We start from the raw sequence: 24,980 nt of genomic DNA, 5'->3' as shown, positions 1-24,980 counted from the left end.
ACAGCTATTAACAAAGAAAAAAGATATTTGTTAAAAGTTGAGAAGACGTCACTTATATGGGACAGCGTGCCTACTTCAAATCCAGCTGTCCATGTTTTCACTGCTAGAGTATTAAGGCTGGTTTATACGGTAGATGTGTTTAATTAAAATGTAGCTTCTGTTGCCTGTTCTCCAAACAAACTTTTTTGCCTCATTGGCAAACTTTCTTTTAGATATGATAACTCAGCTTCAGTTCAGCAAACCCCTTTTTAGAAGATTCTTAGGAAATCAAGTTTGCACGATTTCAGGCAGGAAATGATTAATGTTGCTTGGACCATTAAAGGTGCCAGCTTTTCTGAGCAGCTACCAAATATGGCCAGAAATGTTTTGAAATGTGGCAGGAAGGCACTTTTCTACCAGAACAGCAAGAAAAGACTAAGTATCAGCAGCAGTGCTGTCGGACAAAATGTCAGTGGGTTGGATTTCTTGTTGTTCCATTGCTTTTAAAAAAAAAAAATTCAGGGTGTGTGTTTTTGCACATACATGTGTGCAAATCTGAAAAGACGATAAATCAAGTAAGATGTTTTTACCTATCACATATTGCGAGTTCAGTTTAGGTATAATGAATCTGTTAATTCTTTATCTTCTTCACCCTTTCCATTATGATACTTCCTTTACTTCCCACCACCCAGTGGTAGTTTCAATGTCCTCATTGTTTGGAAGAAATTTTTTTGCTATCTACTGTGGAGTTCAAGTGATATTAAGTTTACCTTTGAAGACCAGAGAATGTACCAAAAGTTCCTGTGTTATTTAATTTGCTAAGTTGTTCAGAAGGATTTTTATTGTTCTAAAAGGTTCTAAAGGTTCTAAAGCTTCTAAAAGCTTCTAAAAGGAAGCTTTCAGTTTTAAGCCTGGATAAGGGTTATGCACTTTAAAATGCAATTTATCTGACCAGAACTTTTGAGTTATGTGATGTATTTTCTTATGAAAGGGAGGAAAGCAATAAGCAAATTTTGACTATGTCTCCTGACTGGTGATACGGTATTATGAATTTCTAAATGAATTAGTACTTGGTTGACAAATGCTAGAGTTCCTAATGTTGTATCTGGATAAATTCATCTAGTTTGCTTTTGCTTTTGCCCTATATTAACTATGATGGAGTAGGTTGAACTAGAATACTTCTTGTTTCCCTTAGAGGAAACAAATGATATAATTTATATATAATTTATATGTTTTATATAAAAATTATATGTATAATAATAAATTATATACTATAATTTATAGTGAGTTGGAAAAGAGAAATACTTAAATATTAAAGCATTTGTTTTTACAATTGTGTGTTTTTCAGAGTTGCTTCTGTACCAAAACCTGATCTTATTCATGTACCAAAGGTAAGTTCATCATCACAACTGAGAAATGTAGCATGTGGCACTGTTACCCATCTGTCAAACCCTGTTGTTGATAAGCACTAGCATTCAAACTTTCCTTTCAATATAACGTGCTTGATTTCCATGTGTTACGTTAAGACTACTGCAACTTTTAGATCTGAGTGATATTTTTTTTCACTCACTCCAAAAAGAATCAAGAGACCTGGCAAATGATCATCAAAAAGGAAAAAAAAAAAAAGTGAATAAATGTTATCTTCCAACTTTTGGGACTTTTTTTTAGAAAGATAAAGCTGAAGTTTTTCTATATCCTTAAGAGAAAAACTGTAGTAAGTTTTTTTTTCATAGGCACTGTTTCTTTTTCTTCCTTTTTTTTTTTTTTTTTTAATAGGCACTGAAATCCCCCTTTGTATTTGAAAGAAGCTTATCTAAATACAGAGTTTCAGAGAACAATTCAGCTCACTTCACTTAGAGCCCTGGGGATTTATTTGTTCTTGACTTCTTTTAATGTTATGTCCTCAAGCAACAGTTTCAAAAAAACCCTTTTGATAAGTAGTCTATTTACAAACCTGAAAATGGTTACAAATGGCTGGCCATCCCTCTCATCAAGCATATACTGGAAAATCCTCTTAAGTGGACATAAATAATTGTATTACTGTTCTGCCAGACCTGATATGAAAGGCACGCAGTTTGGCACTACCTTGTTAAAATACAGCTTCTTGCAAAAAATAATAATAATAAAAAAAAACAACAAAACAACCCACTGAATTAATGTTTTTTTGAGAGTTTTGATTTCATGAGTGTATATGGAGACTTCATTGGACAGACGGAATAGAAATAAACATTCTCAGATGCTAAAATGAGTTAGGGGGCTTCCTTCCCCCTCTAAGGCATCTCACCAAACTTGACAAACTACAAAACTGAACATTCACTGGACGGCAGTTGTCTCTGTGAACCACTTAGAGCTGATGCTTCCTCCTGTGTGTAAAAAATATTCTGTGGAGATTATGTTTAAGAAAAGCTGATAAAATATTCTGGAATAGGTTGGACAGTGTGAAAGGATTGTGTTTTTTTTTTCCCCATCTGCAGTTGCTCTAAAGAGAACAAATTTATAGATCGAGAGAAAAAGGAACAAATGGCTGCTCCCTCACATCTCTGACCCCAGGATAGCCACACTTTTGTTCTCACATGTGGCTTTAGTATGTCAGATGGTATCAGTCTTGCTCTTCTTCCATCTGGAAACTATAACCCATGTCGACCTTGAGTTACAAAGTTGTGACTCAGCCACTCAAGTGGCACCTTGTCCCAGTGTCTGAAGCAGGGATAGGAGCCAGCCTGTAGTTTGGCCAGGGAAGCCTTTGTCCTTGTAGTCGAGTGGAGTTGAAAAGCCAGCTTGGGCCCGAAGCACTAGCCTCTAATAAATGAGCTGAAGGGCCCCTCGTTCCTCCCTTGAGGCCCCTATCAACAAATCGATGTATAGTGTGTGTGCGTATGCATGCACATGCTGTTTGCATATTGGGAACGTGCATATCTTGAATTGGGTTTGAGAGGTGGAATGTGGAATTTAAAAAACACTAATTTTTTCCACATGAATTATCCAGTGGGTTTTGCAATGGTGTGGTTCTTCAGTTTGTCTTGAATTTGATTTGTGAGTTGTCTGTTCTGGATGTGATGTGAGGAGTTAGCATCGTGGGATTTAATTTTGACTGACTGTGCATGCTTGGGTCGTTCCCTTTCCTAAATGCATGGCTCATTTTTTTCCATGTGTTTGTTGACAACACTCTTGGTAAAGCTTGCTTCTGTGATGTTCATTCCTCTTACTTCACACTAGGCAGGTTGCCTCTCTCAACAGCACTGAAAATATGTTCTGAGGAATGTGCATGTGGTTGGTGTGTTTTTGTGTGTGTATTTTTTTTTTTATCTCACATAGGAAGAACCTAAAGAAGTAGTTAAGCCTGTGCCCATTGCCTCTGCTGCTGCACCTAAATTCACTGCCACAGCCAGCGTGGCTTACAATAAGACCCCGAGGCCCTTCGGAGCTGTGACCTCCACAAAAGTCACCTCCATCCCATCACCATCCTCTGCCTTCACCCCAGCCCAGGCGGCGGCCGTGCCCCCCGCCCCGGCCCCGTTTGCTGCACCAGGACTGCATGTTAACGCCAAGCCTAACGCTGACGGGTGGCCACCCGCGCCGAGCACTGCTAAACCTGCCGTTAATGTCCCACGGCAGCCCGCCACGCACAATGCCGCCCCGAGCGGCCATGTCGGCGACGGTGCCCAGGAGGTGGCGGAGGGGCCGCGACGAGGATTCAGAGAGAACCAGGGTGACAGTAAACAGCAAAATGGGTAGGTGGGATTTTTTTTTTGCTGTGAGGGTCTTTTCCTCACAGGAAAAAAGCTGGGCTTGTTCGAGGGCTGAGTAAAACACATCTGGGGTGTGCCGTCCAATTGCCAGAAGCAAATCTCTGAGGAATAGCATGTCTTGGAAAAGGGGTGTTTTGAAGGGCTGAGTCTGTGAGGATTTAATACTGAAGCTATACCAGTTTATGGTATCACACCTAAATTACAGCAGACCACACCAAGATGGGTTGTATCACGATGTGTTTCGGACCTTGCAACAAGCCCAGTATTCATTTGGACACCTGTGTCTCACTGTGTCTGTTGGGTCCCAACATGGAGGCTGAAAGCAGCAGGCACTCGGAGGTGGAGAGTGGCCTGTCAAGAAGGATCAGTGACCTTTGATGTTGATCAGTATTGACCATCTTCTTGCTTTTGGGGTTTTCTTGGCTTATTTTCAGTCTCAAAAACTTAAAACCTGAAGGCTGTGGCTAGTATTTCCTATCCTTCAATGGAAAGGGGCAGGAGGAGTAGGCCCAGTGCCCATCTCATCTGATCTCCTCTGAGCCTAAGTATATGAAGAAACCTACAGAAAGGTACACATCCACATCAACTAAAAAAATAAATCACAGTTTCAGGTGGTCTTCTCATGGGGAGAAACACTTCTTTACACACCTATTCCCCTTATATTGCCGTACGAATATTTTCTATACACACATTCATATAAAGCTGCCCATATGCATTTTATATTACACCATTGCCATGGTGACTTTAAGGCTAGTCTTAAATAGATGATGGCAGGAGTCCACACTGCGCAGAGATGGGATGAAAGCAGGAGATCCCAAGGACTTGCTTCTTGATCATACGTTGCCAAACTCTTTCTCCTTCTAGGAATGCTGCTTTACCAAGTAACACGTAAGGAGCATTCAAAAGCAGTAATTAGTAAGGAAAAAAATGAGCAATAGCAACAAAATTAAGTCTCCTGGAAGGAAGTGCTGGAGGCATAAAGTAAGCACTTAATGATCAAGATAGGGTCACTGGGTGCACATTGGTACCTGCCCTGCCTTATGTTTAGTGAATGAATGATAGTGACTGAGGAGTATCATCACTGATAGGTTAGGAAATCCCTGTCTTGTTGCCAGCCATGCAGGTCTGGTTTGGGAAATCTTAAAAGCACTTGGAGCTGGGGAAAAACAAACAAACAAACAAACAGCAAGAACAACAAAGCATCAACTACAAATCAACAAAACTTTATTTTGCTATCTTTCTTACAGCAGAGTTTTAGCTAGACCTAAAGTATGACTTAAATACTAGTCTTGCAATCCTAAAGTAGAATACAAAAGCAAGTGAACAAAAAAACCTTAAAGTGATTATGTTGATCTGCAGCTACCCAGCTTGCTTAGTTTTACTTGTTTAAGCATCATTGTAGATGTTGTAGTTTGATAAATAAAACCATCTCCCCATTTTAAGTGGAATTGAAGATATTTTTTAAATATCAAGAAAGTTGAAGTTTAGAATAATTGATCAATCTCAAAAAAAAAATCCAGTTTGCTTCTGTTTTGTATTCCTTTTTTCAAAAACAAACACACAAAAAAGGACAACTTGTATATTTGCATCTTGTTTATAGTTAGCTCTGCTGAGCAAATACAATTCTCCAGACACAGTACCCTGTCATACTCAGAATTTTTGGTTTCTTCCTTCCTTCCTCCTAACTTCCCCCTAATCTCATTCAGGATATAAACTATTTGCCTTTACTTCAGGATGGGGAAGGAAGTTTTGTTTCCCCTGTTTACTCCTGGCATAAAAGGAGAGCAATTTGGTCTCACTAGGCTGTATACAATTATATTTTTATCAAGACCTTCTTGACAACTCTCACTTGAGAAAGTGCTTGCTGCTTAAAACAGGTAAGCTGTCCATAGACTTCACTCAAAATTTTAGCTGAGCTGGACTAAGTTTTTCCATTATAGGTTCTCTTGATGGTTTAAAGTTTGACTCTGTATATGTGGCTTTGCCAGAGCTTGGATTTGGAAGATCCTATAATAAATATTTCAAGAAGCAAAAAATGTATTAATGAATGAAAACCTTTTTTCCCTTGCAGATAACAACAGTGACGAAGTTAGTATCAACAGCACTGGAGTTGAATTATGGTCGTTTTTCTTGTTGGAATAACCAGCATGTATTATTGTTTTGCAAACAAAACTATGTTATATAAAGCTCTTACAGAGTTTTATATTTAAATTTTGCAAAACAGCTTCAGCTTTTTTAGTAACTTCTTAGTGTAGCAAATGGTTTTGTCTGCATTGGAGATGATGTGATTTTGCTTTTCACCGTGTTAAACTTTGCAGCATTTTTTTTTTTATTATCATTCCACAAAACATTCATGTGGTGTTTGTGTGTATTGATAAATTCTTGCTGCACCTATGGCTAATTGGTGTTGGCAATACAACTAGTAAATGGTGAAATACAGTATAAGAGGACAAATGTCTTGAGGAGTATGGAACTACGGGCCAGATGTTGAATTCGTACAACAAAAATAATAGCAACATCTGTATATTGTGATTTATGTGATCTGTATTTTGTGATTTTATGAGATTTTATTGGCTTGTCATTTCTGCTCTTGCCTCAAGAGTGAGTCAAGTGAGTCAGTGAACCTGTCTCATTGAATATTCCTTTGTCTCTGGCACCACCTCGTGCCTTAGTGACTCATTACCATCAAGCCTTTAAAAAGGAAGCAGTGGGATCCGCAAAAGTGACGGGAGAGAAATCAGCAGGATATTTTGTTTGATACCACCATCATCAGATGTGAAAGACTACTTATTTCACTGTGGTAGTTGCTAGAATGCAGTCATCTGCATGTAAATAATTACATTTCCATGTAACTCTACATCTTTAATGACTGCTTTAATTTTCAGATTTTATTCTTGCTATTAACTGTGTTGTTGCTTTACTTCATTTTCTTTGGATTTCTTTTACTCTGTCCTGGAAATACCACTGTTGTTTCTATCCCCCTCCCTCTTTTAGTAACCTGGATAAGTACATTTACTTCACTAATATTGTGTGTCAGTAAATTCAATCTTTGCTTTAATTTTGAATGATAGCTTTCATATCATTCAAGTGTTGAGTATTCTTTTAAGCTTAAGTATTTATTAATGCGTTCCACTGAATGGGCCTAATTCTTTCTTGCTGACAATAATGTACAACATTCTCATTCATATTTTCCACCTTTCTTTACTGGAAACACTTTGGACATTAAAAAAGCAGTGAGGAAGTAGTGGCAAAAACACAAGTTGATTTTTAAAGGTTTTCGTTTTTGTAGAATTATCTTTTCCTAGGAGCTAGTTTTGTACAAGTTATCTCCTGTAGACTTTGTAAAAATAAATGCACGTACAGAGGGCCTGAAGAATGAATGCTTTGAGATAACTAATACAGAATTTAGGAATAAATTATTAGGAATCTTGGGTTCTTTCCCTTAACTGGTCAGTGCCTTTACTTGTTCTTTAGATCATTTACTTAAAGTAAAGCTTCAAAATCCTGTGTTTTCATAGGTCTGCTAGTCTAGGGACTGATAATAGCATGTAGGTTATTGAGGAGAAAAATTCCAGATGAAATCAACACCCTACTTGTTTGACTTTCAGAGAGGGTATCGAGCATCAATAGCTTCATGTTACGCTCTAGAGCATCGCTAGCTACATTTTCAAAATACACAGCTCCATCCCAGGTCGTACCAATTGCAAAAAACTTTGCATGCACTGGGTGACCTTGCACATACCTAGTGCTTTGCCTCCTGTGAACAAAGGGGAGAATTTGTCCAAGGCACTTAACAGTGTAGTCGATTAGGATCTGGTTTTATCAAAACAAAGAAATTCCCCTCTTATTCCTGTAAGGTACTCACCGTAAGTTAAATTCAAATTAAAGGCTGGGAGCTCTGTGCTGAGGTTTTCGTAGCGGAATGAGAATATCACTGCTTATTGGGTTTCAGTGTCCTTTCCCACGAAATTAATTCAGTAGAATAATTAGCTGTACTTTTGTTTCAAACTTCTTACTTTATTTCTTGTTTTCTTTTCCTCTTTTTCCTGTTTACACTGGGAAAACTTTCTCTTGCTGTCTTATTCTGTCATCTCCAAGGAAAATCCCACCCAAACGGTAAATGTTTAAATATGTAAATGTCTTGATAATACTGATTTTTACTGTTTCAAATGTTCCAGTAGTGAAACAAAGAAAAATATTTTAGTTGGATTAGAGTAATTATAAAACTGTATTTGGTTCAGAGAACTGAGCCTGCATTCAGATGTGCTTGTAGAGCTCACTGCTGTATCCAAACTCAGAAGCTGCCTTTAATCACTGTGAAAAGCCACATTTCTGACAATGTCTTTGTAGTTACCCTAAACTAGATGATTTGTGAAGTTTTTAGCTCACTATTCTTTTCGCTCTTTGATGCAGCCCCCCGCGGAAGCACATTGTGGATACCTATACGGAGTTTTACCACACCCCTACTCACAGCGATGCCAGCAAGAAGCGACTGATCGAAGACACTGAAGACTGGCATCCCCGGACAGGCACCACCCAGTCACGCTCCTTCCGCATCCTTGCCCAAATCACCGGCACTGATCACAGTGAGTAGTTTGATGTTAAAGAAATAAAAGTAATGGCCTTGGGGAGATAGGTGTTTTAAAACCTATTGGGGAGGGGAAATAATAAACCAATTCAGTCACGTTTATTACATTTCATCTCATGGATAATAAATCCAGTAGGGAGAATTTTGGTGAGCTTTTAGAGGAAAACAGTTTCAGAAGACTACAGTAGGAAAATATTTTTATAAAACTCCTGCAATTGCTAAATACCTCAGGACATATACATTACCGGACATTATTCCTGTTTGATTTGGATTTTAATACATTCTAAATAAACCTTAAAAATACCCTTTCTACTCCTAAAGAAATTGGCAGATATGTATTTATTTCTTTCCCCTCCAGCACCATCACAATGACAACACTTCTGTTCAAATTTAATGCCTCAGAAAGTGCAAAGAAAAAATAAGGCTTTTTCAGGCATGTAGAAAATCTTTGATGGTCATACAAAGGTGTAAAGTCTGCAGTGATTTTAACCAGTCAGAAGCACGAATCCATAGCTCCTCAGTTTATTTCCATTCTCTGTTTATGATACGTTACAACGACATGTCCTATGGACTGGAACTGAAAATGCAGAGGTGGTCTTTCCCAGTCATATAGTTTTACGATGAAACTTTAATTTCATATTATGCTCCCAGTTGTGATTTATTGTCTGTGATCTATAACACTGTAAAAGTTGTCAGAAGTGCCATCAGGACATTGGAGGTCTGTCATGTTCAGACTGGGACAGCTGAGGTGATTATTTCATTCTTCTGCTTTTTACAGCTAATACTAAAATAAGTTATTATTTTCCTAATACTAAAATTAAGGCAGTGAAGAAAATGGACTCCCTCCCTGGGGGCAGATTTGATTAAATCAACTATCAGTTCTCTGGCAGAATTGCACTAGAGACCGATGATAACATCTCCCCAGTGAGGATTAATGTACATGTGTGAAAAATATTCTGAATTTGGACAGTTAACAGATTGCTTTGTGGTCCTGTGTTGCACTAGTCTAGTAATGCATCATTATCTATCTTTGGATTCTCTTCATTAATCTGTTTTAAGGGCAGAATATGAGACCTGAATGTCAAATAATGTATCTGTGTTCCAATCGAGTATTGATAAATTAATCATGTTGGCAATTACTACAAGACCGTGATGGCAAGTATGTTTGCCGAACTTACAGCAGGGCTGAAATTTTACATTATCCTGTCTGCAGTCCCCCAGCACTGTGGCAGGTCATAGCCCATCATCAAACAGACGCTTGGATTGTCACCTGATATAAACTCTCTGGATGTTTGTCCAAAAGAAATGCCTCCAAACTTCCACTCCTTTTCCCCCTTCTCATGCCTTTCTCGATGCCAACATGGACAGTGGGCCAAGGGACAGGACGGAGACCAGCGATTGCAATTGTGCTGGCAAAGGGGCTCTTGAAGTTTATAGACATATCTCATTTCCCTTAGGGCATATTTAGAATTGAGGAGTCCTAACGATCCTTGTTGTAATTTCCTACTTGGGTGAATGCTTTGGCACAGGGGAGAATCTTGGTGTTTGGTGGCGCTGTTAGTGCTGTAGAAAGTCAAGTTTTTCTGTTTTCTTGCAGTGAAAGAACCAGAACATGAAGCTGCAAAGAAGACTAAGTGAGTTGATGTTTTACATTATTACTTTAATACTTTGCATGTCTTAATTCATAACTGATAGTGTGTTACTTTTGCATTTGTGTGAGGTCTGGGTGTTTTTTAAATGTTGCTTCTTTTATTGCCGTTTACTTCAGCATGTAAAAATCAAGATCTCTTTCTGCATAGACCGGCCTTTTTAAATCTGTTTGTGCAGTCTGGTATTAATGTTTGTGCAGGAGTTTGAGCTTTTCCATAAACTTGGACTGGTTTGCTTTTCTGTTCAAGGTCAGCTTGTCAACATGTTTTCTTTTCCTAAATCTAACCAGGCATTTTTGACTTGCGAGGGTGGATCAGATTTCAAGATGTAGCTGGAAAATATTATCATTCTAGACTGTGAACGAGGGTCAGCTGTCTCCTTGCTTTGGGATAAGCATTGTTCAAAATGGGGACCAACTAGTGGCTAAATCTAACAGCTTGTGTAGTTGGTGGGAGTCTTCCTTTAGACTTTTAGACAGTGTTAGACTTTGCCTAACACTGGATCCAACAGTTTGAAAGAGAGGAAGGAGATGTGTGGATATCAGTAGTGCATGGAGATTGCATGCTCACTTGTGAAACTGCTTAAGACAAACCTTTCTTTCTTTCTTTCTTATTTTTCTTCTGTCACTTCTTTCCACAGGGAAAAGGTTCCCATCCACGTCTTTAGCCCCAAATACACAAAATTACGTGACTGGCACCATGAAGTCTCAGCACGTGTTCTTAATGTCCAGTGATTTTACCCAAGTTGCAATAGCAAAATGCAAACACTTCCTTTCTTCTTTTCCATCTGCTTTGCAAAAAAAGAAAAAAAAAAAAGAAAAGGAAAAAAAAAAAGAAAAACATATTTCACTAGCCTTACTGCGAGAGAAATTCTAGCCTTTTCTATACTTTTCTAACACTTTCCTACTGATGTATAAAAAATGAGATGAAAATGTTTTTGTGCTAATCACTAGTTGACAAAAAAAAATACGTATTTAATGCAGAACAACTTGGGTGGTTGAATCTCTCAGAGAGGGAGAGGAGATGGCTGTTGCTGTTCTTTTTGCCTTAAAGGAGTCTTTTGCATTGCTAAGTTTGAGTTACTGTAGGTTGTTAGAAAGCAGATAACAGTGAACAAGAGAATAAGAAATGGTATTTCTTTGATTCGGGGGTGGGGAAGAGGATGAAGAGGGCTGTCTGCATCTACTTCGGACTATGGTACTTACCAGGATAACTGTCTTGGATTTCACTACGTTTTCAATAGATCGATTTTAGAGTGGTTGTAAATGTTTTACAAAGTAGAGCAAGATGAAAAGCTGTTTTTAATCAAATGAAAAAAAAAAATGCCAGTTGCCAATCCCAGTACAAGCTTAGTATAAAGATTCTGCTGCTTTAAGTAGTAACTTGTTTATATCATGGAAAAATTAGAAAGAAATAAACAGAATGTTGCCGTGTACCTGTAAGAGCTTCAACACATAGCCTCTAACAGGAGCAAGATAAGACAGTAGTATTTATTTATTTCAGAGTGAATCTCTTAGGATTTCTTGTGTTTATAAAAGCTTCCTGGCTCTATCGTTCTCCTGTAAAATAATGTATTATAGTAGCTACACATTCATTAATTTATGCTTTCTGAAGCTTGAAGAGTATTTTAATAAAAGTTGCTTTTAACTTAGTGATGTCTCTTTTCTTTTGAGTCTCTCGGACTCCTCGAGTAGTCTTCTCATGCAAGGAGCTATAATTTCATTACACCTTCACAGGTTGTAGTAAGAGGAACAATTACATCCCTTCTGCATACTAGAAACAGTCTGAACTGTACAACAGTATCAAAGTAACAGTTTCTGATCATGTTAAAAAAAAGTGTCTTTTTTGTATTTTGAGAATTGTCACAAGATTCACAGAAATTAATAAAATGTTTGACCTTTTGGGGGACTGCAGAAACAAGAACTTAGTTAAGTAAAGTTCACTGACAACTTTTGCAACGTTTTTTGAATCACAGAAGTTTCAAACCTCAAAGGTGAACTGTGAAACACACATAAAAGCCCAATCCTTTTGTAATTACCTAATGCGAACCATTGCAATTGGCTTGTAGCTTGTGCAGCAAATCTACATGTTGTTCTGATGTAAGTGGTCCTGTGAATAGACTTGATGTTCACTGTAAACACTTCTGCAGAAATAGTAGGGTAGTGGTTTTTGCCTTTTTTTTTTTTATTTCACAACTTGTGAGAACTGAAATGGATTGAGACCTTTGATGAAAGTATTTTAAGTTTGCATTTCCTTTTCAGATTGTTTATACTGACATACAGTACAGTAGCTTACTGTATTTGTCATTTTATCTTTAGGGAAAACCAAACAGAAAATGGAGAGCTCAGGTAATAGCCAAGTTATGTCACACTAACAAGTCACTGATGTGGATGCTTAACGATGCACATCATAAAGTAAAATTAAATTTTTACTAATGACAGAAGAAGTCTTCTCACATCTTGCACAACTTTTGGTTTAACTCCTTAGGGACAGATGTTGAAAATACTCACTGATAATTTCACTGAAGGCTGTTTTGATGAGAAGTGCCAATCAACTTGATTTTTCTCTGCCAAGAAACTCAGTTGTCTGAGTACTGTGTATTAAAACCAAGCATTTCTGAAGTGCACATATACTGCAATATAATCGTTTGACAGAATACTGTATATTAAAGTAAGAATGTAAAACTGTGAAAATTGTTCTACCGAGTTTAAAGAATTTCTTATGAATGGAAAGGAAGTCAGGAGTTTCACAGAATATCAATACAATGAAAACTGTGAAAGATTATCACTTAGATTTTCTGTGACGTTTTCTCTGTGGGGTTAGAATGGTTTAACCTTCAAGTATTTTTATATTTTGGAGATGTTCCTGAATGAGAGGTAATGAGAATACCTTCATGTTGCTATTTAACTTACCACTATGTTTATCTTTCTTAGTAGTTTTATCCCTTTGAAGGATGAGTTGCTTTGGTGAGAAATGGAAGAAAAAGCCTCTCTACATAATCCAAAGCATAGAAGTCTCTGTTTTAATTAAAAGTAAATATAGACAGTCATGGAGTCTGTCTATGGTGGGTATGAGAATAGTTTGAGAAAGGCAACCTAATATAAATTCATAGTAACAAAACACTAGTTCCCAAAAATGTTATATGAATGTGTAAAACGGATTTCACTCTCTGCTGTAAAGTTGTCATCTCTTCACCCAGTATCTCCATTGCACAACACTTGTTGACATTAAATTTTGGACTTTGTTACTGTTTCCAAAACAATGGACTGCTTTTCCATTTGGATGTGGATAACATGCCTTAGCTCATGTCTGATTCCCAGTATGCGTCTGAACTTTGAAAAAATTTCTGAAAAATCCTGTTTTTGATATAAATGAATTTACTTAAATGTACGTGATCACCTAGAACAGAGAATATGACAAACACTGGAATAGAAATTTGTCTTCCATCAGTAATCTACAGACAATATCCCAATTTAATAATACTACAACTTTTCAGGCATTGTCTAAGATAAATGCCACATAGATATTTTTTAAAATTATTATTTATTCCTAAATTGCAGCCTGCTAGGGATATTTATGTGGATAATTTTCTTTTCCACTACTTCTTTTCAGACTACTTCTTTTCAGCACAGGAAATTGGAATAGAGAGCCCTCAGTGAAATGTGTAAATTGCAACTCTTAAGCAAGATACTTAAAATTTAGAAAGGCAAAGTCTAGCCTTTATGTAAAGCTGATTTGCATGTTTTAGGAACTGATTAGTTCTAACTGCACAGTACTCTATTTCAAAGTATGTTGATGTTCACTTTTAACAATCTAATTTTGAGCCACAGGTTTGGTTTTTGGCCTTAAAACATAAAGTCAACTCACTATTCTGAGTGAAGATGTGTCTGGATTTTTCCAGATCTATAGTTCAGCTAATCCACAGCCACTGGAAAATATTTGTCCTACTCTTGGTCAGTACTGAAATAACCTGTCATAAATCATGTGATTCTTTTACTTTTCCCTTTGTGTTATAAATACCTGTAAAGCGTACCTGCAGATCTGCATAATGGAGCAGGAGCCCAGGATATTTCTACTAATCTGAGTAAAAACTCCGTAGCTACTCAGGCTTTGGAGATACCATCTGTATCAGAATTTCCATCCACACCTTTACCACCTATGAGGTCTGCTACCTGGTCTTTCCTAAATCATCTGTTCATTAATTCTTGGCACTTAATATGGGTCTCTGCTTTATTAAGATTCATAATTCTGCATGCTAATTTAAATAAAAAATAAACCTTACTTATGTGGCTACCTTAGTCTGCTCAAAACTTGTGCTTGTGACACCTCTACCTTGTAGTTCGCTTCTACTTTTGTGTATTGCAGTGAGATTTCTGGTGGGTGCTTTTCTTCAAGTAGAGAGCCTTCAGTGCAATATGTTTTAGATTATTTTCTGGTCCAAACTGGAAAAAAAATATATATATATATAAAAAAAAATATTAAGTAATATATTCTCTAACCTTCACAAAACTAACATCCTAAAAAAGTTGAAGCAAAAAGTATATAAAAATTCAAGGAGTGAAATCCCATCATCACTTGTGGCTCTTTCTTTTCCAGTATTTCCTATAAGGTTTCCATCACATAGTACAATACCAAATATGTGTGTTCTATATTTATCAGTGTAAAATACTGCTTGATTTTCTGAGTTTATAAGAAGCAGGACATTTCCCAACCTTCACTAAAAGTGTGACACATCTTAGCAATATTGTTCCTCATTTTGTCCCCTATTTGTATTTTGCTATGAACTGCATTTTTTTACAATTCACTTATGTTTTTGAGTACAATATCTTCTGTCCAGCTTACTGTTTCAGTATGGATTAAAAATCTCTTTGTGTGTTTTGTTGCTGTGAATGGAGTGAAAACAGTGCTAGACCAGAATCTGCGGCCGCTTTTCTGCCGATAGCAGAGTCCTCCCATTGCAGTGCTCCCTCTCCCAGACTTGCTGAACATGTTGCCACAACATCTTCGGGGAGGTAAATCATTCAGAGGTGGTTTCCGTTCAGTTATGATCTGTCTATATACTGTTCTAGCCCAGATTTTGTTATCTTAGGGGAGAGAGGGTTGTCTGTCTGCACTTAAAAAAGGCTTATTAATGTTCATTTCATTAGGGATATTCCTGGTAATGGTAGAAAGAGGATGGCGAAGAGCAGTAAAATAAAGCTGAGCAGATTCATGAACAGTTTCATGGAGATCTGTTAAAAAGACAAAACCCGTAGTGCATATCGATATGTTGTCAGTGGAGTCCCTCCCATCTCCTGAGGGGCATAATGGTTCGCTCAACTCAAAAGTAATTCAGTGTTGTTTATATTTTTCTAACATACAGAAAAGTGCCTTTAAAAATAGTATTATTTTTTTTAAGGAGGATGATGTTTTTCGTAACACTGTACTGTACTATGATGCCATCAAAGAACGCAAAGTTATCTGGAAAATATCCTAACACTGGCTTTGGATAGATTCACTGGCAGTGAAACTTGATGTTTTGGAGGTCATCTTTGGGTGTAAGGCTGTGACAGTAAATTTTTTTTAACACTATTATTGAAAGTAAATAACGTTTTCTGACAGATTCTGTATCATAGTTCATGAGGGATTTTTTTTTATTTTATTTTTTCCTTTCAGATAGCTAATGTTCATTATACACACACATCCACGAAGTTCTAATACTAAACAAAGCTGCTGCTTAAAAAAAAAAAAAAAAGAAAAGAAAGGAAAAAAGAGATTCTATTCTTTTTCTTCCTGTGTGGGAATGAGAGAAGAGAAATGTTTAACAACTTGAAAAGATGTTTTGTCTTAGGGTGGGTTGCGCTAAGTGCTGTTTCCTGTCCTTTACTTCCAGTGCAATGTTTAAGATACTCTTAATGAAGAACTTGTGCTTAACCACATTGGCACTTCTTCTTGTGCTAGGTGATTATCAGAGTACAGGTGGACTTAGCAATGGTGGAAAGAGGACTTTTGGGAGGAGGACTAGCACTTTTTTTCACATTTGACCCCCCAAACTGACACTTTTGCACACTTTATTCCCATCCTTGGGAATGATGAAGCTGGTAGCTTCATCAGGGACCCCAGCACTGACTTCTTGTTAGCATTCACCTGCAAGTCTTGATAGACAGACACACAGACACACTCACACTCATGCATGTACCCCTTGTGAGTAGTCTTGATTCCTTTTCCCCTTTTAAAAATTGCCTGTTAATGTAAGGATTCATCTGGTCCAGTGTCTTCTGCCTTCTTGACTGGCCATAGAGATGCGGCTTCATATCAAATGTATTAAACCATATCCAGAATAACTGTTTCACAGACAAACAGAAGATAATCATCAGGATGATGACACGGTCATTTAAATTCTGGACAGCAACCTGAATTTTAGTGATCCTGCTCAGGAAAGTGATGTATCAAGCTAGGTCAGATATTCTTGTCCTGGCAGTTTATAAGGCATGACAGGACTGCTTGCAGTGGTAACGTAAGAGTACTGTGTTAGCACAAGAAGTCTCTCCAGTTGGGTAAGTTCTTCATCTGTGGTGTGACTGACAAGGTAATATAGGATGGTTTTGGAGTTTTGAGGTTTTTCTTTGCCCAGGATAGATTGTGTAGTAGGTTGCTGCCATGCTCTTCACTTCCCTAAAGAGCAGAGTTCACTTTCAGAGACACTCAGTTTGAACCATTTGGCGTTATCAAAATTTCGTTATTTGTGTAACTGGTTTGGGAAGACTTCAGCTTCATCACAAGATGTTAGTAGGTCAGGGGTAGGCACAGGAACAGCTTCTGAGTAGGAGATAGCATGGTCATTTGCAGGACACCATGGGGCAGCTTAGATCCTTAAATAGTTCACAGTAACCGCAACAAACAAAAGCATATCTCCACTAAATTTAACTTTCTTGGAGGACTTCCTGCTTTTCAGCAGTTGTGCTTGATAACAAACAGAAAACCCCTTGTTTTATTTCACAAATATTTTGCACCTTCAGCTCTACCTGGCTCTACAGTGCAGGTTGTGCTCCCTTGGTGTCTGACCGAAGTGCATACTCAAGAGAAATGCAAACTGAAAAAATAAGGCTTCTGTGTGTCTGAGCAAGTAATATCATTGTGCCTTCTCTTGAATATTTCTGTTCTTTGCTAACGAAATGCAGTCCCTAGAGGGAAGAAATAAAAAGCAATTCAGCAATCGGTTTTCATCTCTACCAGTGAAAATATAGTGTGATGACACATACCGAACTGCAGATGCCTTGCAGGTACTGGCACAAATACCATCTTCTGAGTACTGAGAAGTTCTTAGTTCCAAATCTTTCCAAAGTTCCAGTTCTTTCCAAATCCTAGCTCTGGATCTGTGTCCAGGGAGAGGAAATTCAAGCCCACTGTCTTTCTGGACCTATGGCTACAAGTTTATTATAGGTTAACTTAGCAAGCAAGCAGCTTGAGCCATGGAAAACTGGGAAAGGACAATTCCACCCCTCTCCATCCATCTGCCTTGTTCGAGGTTCTTGTTTTATCTGGAAATTAAAATACTGTTCTTTGCCTCAGTTTCATTTCTTATTGTATTTTATTTCTTTGTTATAGTCATTCAAAGATGATGGAGAAGGTGGAATTTAATTGAAAGTGTGGACAATTTGTGGGAGGTTATTTCCAGAAAGGCTTCTGTGTATAGCTTATATCACAGGTGTGTAAAGGAATCTGGAAGGGACTTCCTTTGTAGCCTGGCTTCCTCTTATCTTACTGAACTCTTGCATGGATATTCTCCTTCGCAGACCAGTCAGACTGAAGGTATAGTGCTTGTGTGCCTAACTGAAGCTCTTATAAAACAAATGAATTCTGGCATTTTGTTTTGGTTTTGGAATACAGAAATAGTTTAGCATGATTTTCTTTCTCATTGATTTCCCCCCCACATTTTTCAAATGCATTATATGGCTAAGTTTTCAAACTGCTTTAAGCAAGATATGAATCTTCTCTTTTCTTTCTTTCTATTTTTTTCCCCTCCTTAAGCTAGGTACACTTTGAACATATCTTAAGGCAGATTTGTATCAACATTTGCATTCAATTACTGTGCATTGGGATAAAAAAAAAACACTGGAGGGGATGGCAGGATACACATACAGATAGTCTTTCTGTCTCTTGACAGAGATACAGATGACCAGCTTTTTACAGAATGAATCTTTCTTCGGAAAGCTTTCTGAAATGAGCTATGAAAGACTGCGTGGGACTACTGTTTTGTGCTGTATCACCTGGCAGCCAGTGCTCTCCTTGGAGCAGATGTTTAGATTATTTCTGCTCGAGGCAGCACAATTATCATTTCAAAATTTGTATTCAGTAGGTTCTGCTATGTTACAAAGATTGTTACTGAATACAGTTTTTGAAATATCAGAATTTATTTTATCAATGTACCTTTTAAAAAACATTTAATTACAGTTATATTTGGCAGCCCCTGTTAGAAGCAACCTACTGATGTGTTAGGTACTATGCAACTTGTTCCTCACCATCGTGTGCTACAGCCACAGTTACAAGATATTGAGACAGTTTGCTTTTTTCTCCTGCTTTCTCTCCTAGTGCAAATTCATTTCAAATATCACATGTGATATTAAAGAGGAGATTGATAAACTGGTACAGTGGTTAATATACTAATTTGAGGGAAAATTATTGTAGCTGAAACTAATCTGAAAAGGTGGTTCAGAATGAGAGCCAACATATGTATTCAAGCAGTAAAAAAAGTATAGGAGTATTTCCTACTCGAGACGGGCAGAAATCTGAGCAGCTTTTGCAGAGCTGGAGAAGGAAGGCTTAGCATAGAGTGTGGGAAGGAGAACATAATTACATAAATTGCATGATCCAGTCAAAGCTACATATAATTTTGTTTCTCTCCTCAGATGAGAGGCCATTTGTATAGCAAATATATTTGGTGTTTATGTTTTGTTATTGAGCTGGTATTGCTGCTTAGAGCACTCCTTAGGATAGGAAGTACATCCAAAGCTGATCTCCAAAAATCCTGTATTGTATAAAATGGTGTTGTGGTTTAACCCGGCTGGCAGCTAAACACCACACAGCCGTTCGCTCACCCTCCCCCCTCCCTCTCTGGGATGGGGGAGAGAAACGGGAAAGTGAAGCCGGTGAGTTGAGATAAAGACAGTTTATTAAGACAGGAAAATAATAATAACAATAATAATAATAATAGTGATAATGGTAATAGTATTAACAATAATAATGTGTAAGAAAACAAGTGATGCACAATGCAATTGCTCACCACCCGCTGACCGATGCCCAGCCTATCCCCGAGCAGCCGGCCCCCCCACCCCGGCCAGCCACCCCTATATATTGTTTAGCATGACGCCAGATGGTATGGAATACCCCTTTGGCCAGTTTGGGTCAGCTGTCCTGGGTCTGTCCCCTCCCAGCTCCTGCTGCACCCCCAGCCTGCTCGCTGGCAGGACAGAGCAAGAAGCCGAAAAGTCCTTGGCCTGGTGTAAGCACTGCTCTGCAACAATTAAAACATCAGCATGTTATCAGCGCTCTTCTCATCCTAATCCAAAACATAGCACCCTACCAGCTACTATGAGCTACTTAACTCTGTCCTAACTGGAACCAGGACAAATGGCAACTATCAGAAATCCATAGGGACTAATTGCTGGGTGCCATGTTAGATTTTTAATAATGCAGGTATGGGCCATCCAAAGGCCAGCCTAATTGCTCTTGCCACTAAAGCCCCACGTTTACTGTCAATGACTGCCATAGATGTTTATTTTCCTAATGGGCTCCATCTTTTCTTGGCTGAAGCTCTGTGATTTGTACCACCCACTACTGAACCACCAAGAAGGGAGAAAGCTTGCTGCGAAATGTGTGATCTGGATTTCATTACTGGCTTAAAGCTCGGCTTACTGCTTATAAGGCAGACTCCATCATATAGAGCATAATACCTTTTTTTTTATTGTCATTTTATTTCTTTAGCGAAAGCTTAAACTGGTCATACGGCAATATAGTCAATTACTATAATTTATAGTGTATTATTACTCAATTTTATATATGCAGTATCCCCCTATAAGCTTAACAACAGTGAAATATTTAGGATCAATTACAGCCTTTCCAGGAAGTTTCAAAAAGTCACCTTAAATAGTCATCCTGGCAACTTTAGACTCTGTAAACCACAGAATCTGGCACTTCCTGAGGAATAAAACTAATATAAAGCAGATCTAGTGCCAGCAAGTCTTTAGACTGCTCTATTATATAAATGCTTTTTACAGGCATACAGACCTACTTTTATCGTTTCATTAATGAAATTATTCCTGATAGTCATAAACACAAAGAGTTAGTTTTAAATAGTAAGTATCAATCCAGATTTTTGTTGTGTACATTCTGATTAACAGACAGCCAAGAATATTCTTTGCCGAAACTGTAGTCTCCAAGAGTCTTTTCTTACTCCTTTTCTCACTGCTGCCAAAGCAAGTCAAAAATGGGAGTACAAGTTTGTATGTCTGAATAAGATTCGGAGTTGGCTTGCTGTCTGCTTGCTCTCCCTTTAGAGCACATACCCGGTGTGATTCATTCCTCTTCTCCTTGCCTACTTCAAGCCCCTTTTTATGACTTACAAAGCTTCACAAATATGTTTTATGGAGTTATGGATGACTTGAGGGCAACTGCAGAAAAGGCCAGAATTTCTGAAAACCCCTGTTTTGTTTTGAATTGTTTTAACTGCTGCCGTACTTTCCTAAAGTCAGCCAGATCTCCTTTTTGGCAGATTTGACATCTGCATCAATTTTCCTAAACAGATTGCCTCATCACATTTGTAATGCAAAAGGGAACCTTGCAAAGACAGGAGCTGCTCATTTAGTTGGAAAACAATGTCAGGCTGGGGAGAGCAGGATGTCCCGGGCTACCCGAACTGAAACCACCAGACCCCTTATGGTTGTCTTTGGTTACAAGCAAGAGGAAGTAAAATATAGGGGGAAATATTGCTTGGCGAATGCTAATTTTCTTTCTGCTTTCTCAGACTTAAGAAAACTTTTGTTTGAGAATCCTTTGGAAGCCTGTCCCAAGTGTGCATCTCATCCCCCTAAAATTGGTCAGGTTTTAAATATCTGAATCCAAGTAGCCACAGTGTCTAAAGTGTGATCTGCTTATGCTAGGTAGAGTTTTTAATATACTTGTATTCTCATTCAAGTATATTGTATATTTTTAGAGTAATTACTTTGAGCTACCCAAATAGTTTGTTTTTGAGGTTAAGCAAGACTAGTTTTAAGCTTTCAAGCTTCAGCTCTAAAAAATGTCCCAAAGAATCCATTTCAGAATGGTCTAATTCCTCGACGGTGAATGTTTGGTTCCTAGGGAAGAAAAAGAAAGCCCTCAAGAGCTACTTGCTTATTCTCATTATAGAAGTTACAAGAAGACCAGCTAGAAGGAGTTGTCCATTGCTGTTTGGTATTTTTATATCAGATGAGAAATCTGAATATTCCTCTGAGTATGTAGTCTCATTACAATTACTTCTTGTCAAACTAAAACCAACTAGGAAAATAACTCCCGAGTTGCCTGCTCCCGATTCAGCAATCCTTCTGCCAAGCGTAGCTGATACAGAGCCTCCGCTCCCTGCTAAGTGCAGCGTGGCCACGCAGACCCCGGAGCCCCCTCTGCCCGCCCCTGCAGCTGTGCAGCCGCCTTTTCCAGCCCCATCTGTGGAAACGACTCTCGTGATGCCTCCCCGTCCTGCCAGGTACAAGGATACCCACCACAAAAAGGCACAATTGAAACTCTATTTTTGCTTACGGTTTCACCTGATTTTTTCGATGTCAAGGTGGAGCAGTTCACAGGCATCTCTTGACTCTCATGCTGCTCCGGAAATTTGCATAACAGTTAGCAACTAGAGTAGCTATTAGACAAAAATTGGAAAAGTAATTCCGAAATCATAGTGGCCTTTAGATGGAGATGGAGAAACTAAAGTCATGGGTGGGAGATTTGATAGGAAGGTGACTTTGCTGAAGGAAGTTGATGACGTGAAGTGAATATGTGGTACTGAAGCATGGAAGGAAAGGGTGAAATAAGATTTTGAGGGAAGATATAGCACAGTGTGAATAATACACGGTTCTTTGATGTTAAGCATTTGGACTTGTTAGTGTTAGGTCAGAGGTTGGACTAGGTGATCTTGGAGGTCTCTTCCAACCTAGACGATTCTGTGATTTTATTCACATGCCTTTCAGAGGTTTGCCACCCTTGTTATAATATGCACGTTTTTGAATTGACCAGTAGGCTGAAGTTTCTGGAGAAAAGTACAAGTGTTAACTTATAAAGAGACAGGACATCAATTATTCTGACTGGTTACCAATAGGGAAAGACAGCTCCCATCACCCTCACCCCTCCAAAAAAAGAGGGTGGGTAGAAAAATAAGAAAAATCCTTATTGGAGAGGGCACTGCGTGCAAGAATGGGGATTTGGGTATCTGGGTTCATTTAGTTTTAAGAATCCATTTGTTGAGTCTTTCTAACATGCAGATTGGCATGCTAGTAATTAATAATCAGTGATATTAAACCATACCTGTTCTTTTTTTTTTTTATGGCTAAAGAGGGCTTTTAAAAATCCTTGAATGAATTCCTCCTGAGCTTTAGTTACCATTGCCAAAGGCGTAATAGGTGTTCGATTAATGACTTTTTTTTTTTCTCTTACTGCTTTTGGCCAGGCATGATGCATCTATGTCTCCTTGTGAAACAAGTTCTTTCAGTAAAATTTCAAGCTGTCAGTCTAAACCATCCTTAAGTCATTCAAGGTAAATCTTTTAAGGTATGGGTACAGCAAACTGCCTAGGTGTAAGCAAGGTTTTCAGGCAGAATTTCTGCATGTAAATCCAAGAAGCAATGTAGTGTATAGTTGTACAAATTGAATTGTTTGGAGTTTTTTGTTCATTTCTCAAGAGATTTAAAAATACACAGCAATTGTGTGGATAATCTTGAAATTTTAAGATAGAGGTGGGGTTATGGATTCAGTATTGTAAAGATGACTTTGGAGCCAGCATGTTTTTTCATGGCTCTTGCCTCTTCACATTCGTTCTAATTTAGGTAATAATTAGGGGATATGCAAAGGGGCATGAGGAACATGCTGAATTTTGAAGAAGTGGCTAAAAATATACCTGCTGAAGTTGTATCAGCAAATATTCCAAAGTTTTTTGTGTTTATTATTTATTCTGAAAAAGCAGGGGGAGGTAACTTACTTTCAGGCCTCCTTCTGTCAGTACCGTGGAGAATGAGTTAGGTCCACATGGGCCATCAGTCATGGGCAGAGGGTTCAGTGGGAAAAACCCAGGGGTGAGAGAGAGTCTGGGATGAGCAATTTGAAGGCTGATTGATGCTGATCCCTGACTTGGTGAATGCAAAGTTTTATTTGTAGGTAAAATCAGCATTGCTGCTTTCTATGTTAGTGTTCAGGGGGCTAATATGTTGCCCTGACATCTCTGTGAGCTGGGAACCTACAATAGCATCACTTTCTGGTGGTTAGTGCAGTCTAGTATTGTAGTCTTTCTCTGTCAATCTTTTCTGCTTTCTCTGTTTTCTCTGTTGGTTCAAAGTTTGTGTGCTAGAACAGTACTGCTGGGAAGTCCTCTGGGAAGTCTGCCCAAGCCTGGACCTGCTCCTGTTCCTGTTTTTTCTCCTTTCAAGCAGAGATCAAAAATTAAGAGCATGGCTGCTGCTGCTGTGTCTGCTGCCATTGCTGTCCGGGCCAGGTAGACATCAACTTTAAATGGAACATTTTATAGCTTAGTTTCAGAAAGTTCAAGCTCAGATGAGAATAATTGGTCCCTGGCAAGACTGCAAAATCAGCTCTTTCACAATAGCAGGGTGGCAACTCATTAGAATATGTCCAAGGCTCCTGTGTCCTTTTAGCTTAGCTCCAAACTGCTGCTCTGAACCTTGGTGAATAATTCTGCTTTTCTGATCCTCACGATATCCATGTTACTGTTCAGTCAGTAAACTAATTGAAAATAACAGTTAAGTGATATGGGTGCGAAAGAATCATCTGTATCTTTAAATAGCTTTTGGATGCTGAAGACAATAGAGAGTTGCATCTATGTCTTTATTACATTACTCTTTATAAGGGGTTATTAAGACCAATGGTCTCAACTTTGTTGGTCATACACCTCAAACATTTAAAAACAAAATAAAAATTTGAATGTGCACTCCCAATATGTGTATTTATTACTTTCTAAAATATTAGTACAGTAGGTCATGCGTATAGTTTATGTACATTATAAAACATACACAAAAGCAGAAATAAGAAAAGATGAGAAAAAGATTAAATAAACGCCTTTTTTAATGGTAAAAAATACATGCTTTTCACTCCGCAGTGGGATTTTCTGGCACATCGGAGTGTGTGCCCACCACTTCGGAGACCACTTCTTTAGATGGCATTTCTAAGTCAGTCATTCCAGGTTCAGTTTATCCATGCTGCTGTGGAACTTGCAGAACTTTTCATTTATTTGGGTTTTCAGTTAGTCCCAGCCAACTTGAACTCTGTTTAGTCAGCGGGTTTGTTTACACGGTCTTTTTAAATGCTTGTCAGACTCTCTGAACCTAGCGTCTACCGTTCGCTTTTGGATGCCCTGCTCATCACCCCTGTCACTAAACCTCCTCTGCAAGCCCTTGGGCCCTCCAGGAAGTCAACAAGTGCTCTGGAGCTGCAAAAGAGCAAAAGGTACCATCTGAGTGCTGCACATGGTTGGCACTGAGGACTCACAAGAAACCGGCTTCTCCTTCAAAGCCTGTTTCTATCATCTGCACATTTTCAGCAGTCTGCTTGTTGTGTTTTATGGCATGATGTCCCCTGATCCTGAATCCTGTTGGTTTCACCTCTTTGCAGAACTAATCTGCACCTTGGTCCTGCCAGTGCTGTTTGTGCAAATCCACCCTACTAAGCAAAGGTGTACTCACGGGTACCTGGTGAACTTCTGAGATGCACGATGCTGTTTGTGTTTCATCCTGAAGCTCACGGGGGAGGCACTGTCACTCTAAATAGCTGACTGGA

At 38.4% G+C, this 24,980-nt stretch overlaps 2 protein-coding genes across 11 annotated transcripts in view; both read left to right on the top strand.

Annotated features, from left to right (window-relative positions):
* The window catches only part of PDLIM5 (PDZ and LIM domain 5), a 132,561-nt gene that overhangs the window by 70,914 nt on the left and 36,667 nt on the right, over positions 1–24,980 (top strand). For 2 of the 10 annotated variants that reach the window (XM_083834783.1, XM_083834782.1), the window contains exons 4-9: positions 1,328–1,370; positions 3,595–3,710; positions 7,827–7,844; positions 8,142–8,314; positions 9,914–9,950; positions 10,606–11,616. In XM_083834783.1, coding sequence (XP_083690909.1) covers positions 1,328–1,370; positions 3,595–3,710; positions 7,827–7,844; positions 8,142–8,314; positions 9,914–9,950; positions 10,606–10,699 — 481 coding nt within the window. In that variant the 3' untranslated portion in view covers positions 10,700–11,616. Of the gene's footprint in view, positions 1–1,327; positions 1,371–3,294; positions 3,711–7,826; positions 7,845–8,141; positions 8,315–9,913; positions 9,951–10,605; positions 11,617–24,980 lie in introns of those variants that run through there. The other 8 variants (XM_083834776.1, XM_083834784.1, XM_083834780.1 and 5 more) reach the window with 5 other exon arrangements.
* LOC310898970 (uncharacterized protein) lies at positions 12,290–23,826 on the top strand. Its single transcript, XM_083834785.1, has 6 exons — positions 12,290–12,313; positions 13,994–14,128; positions 14,861–14,977; positions 21,484–21,684; positions 22,645–22,731; positions 23,527–23,826. Exons 2-6 carry the CDS (start codon positions 14,124–14,126, stop codon positions 23,684–23,686), a joined length of 570 nt encoding a protein of 189 aa, XP_083690911.1. The 5' UTR covers positions 12,290–12,313; positions 13,994–14,123; the 3' UTR covers positions 23,687–23,826.

Source organism: Anser anser (assembly GCF_964211835.1).
Source record: "Anser anser genome assembly, chromosome: 4".
Lineage (NCBI taxonomy): Eukaryota > Metazoa > Chordata > Aves > Anseriformes > Anatidae > Anser > Anser anser.
This window is presented reverse-complemented; position numbering and strand designations above follow the sequence as displayed.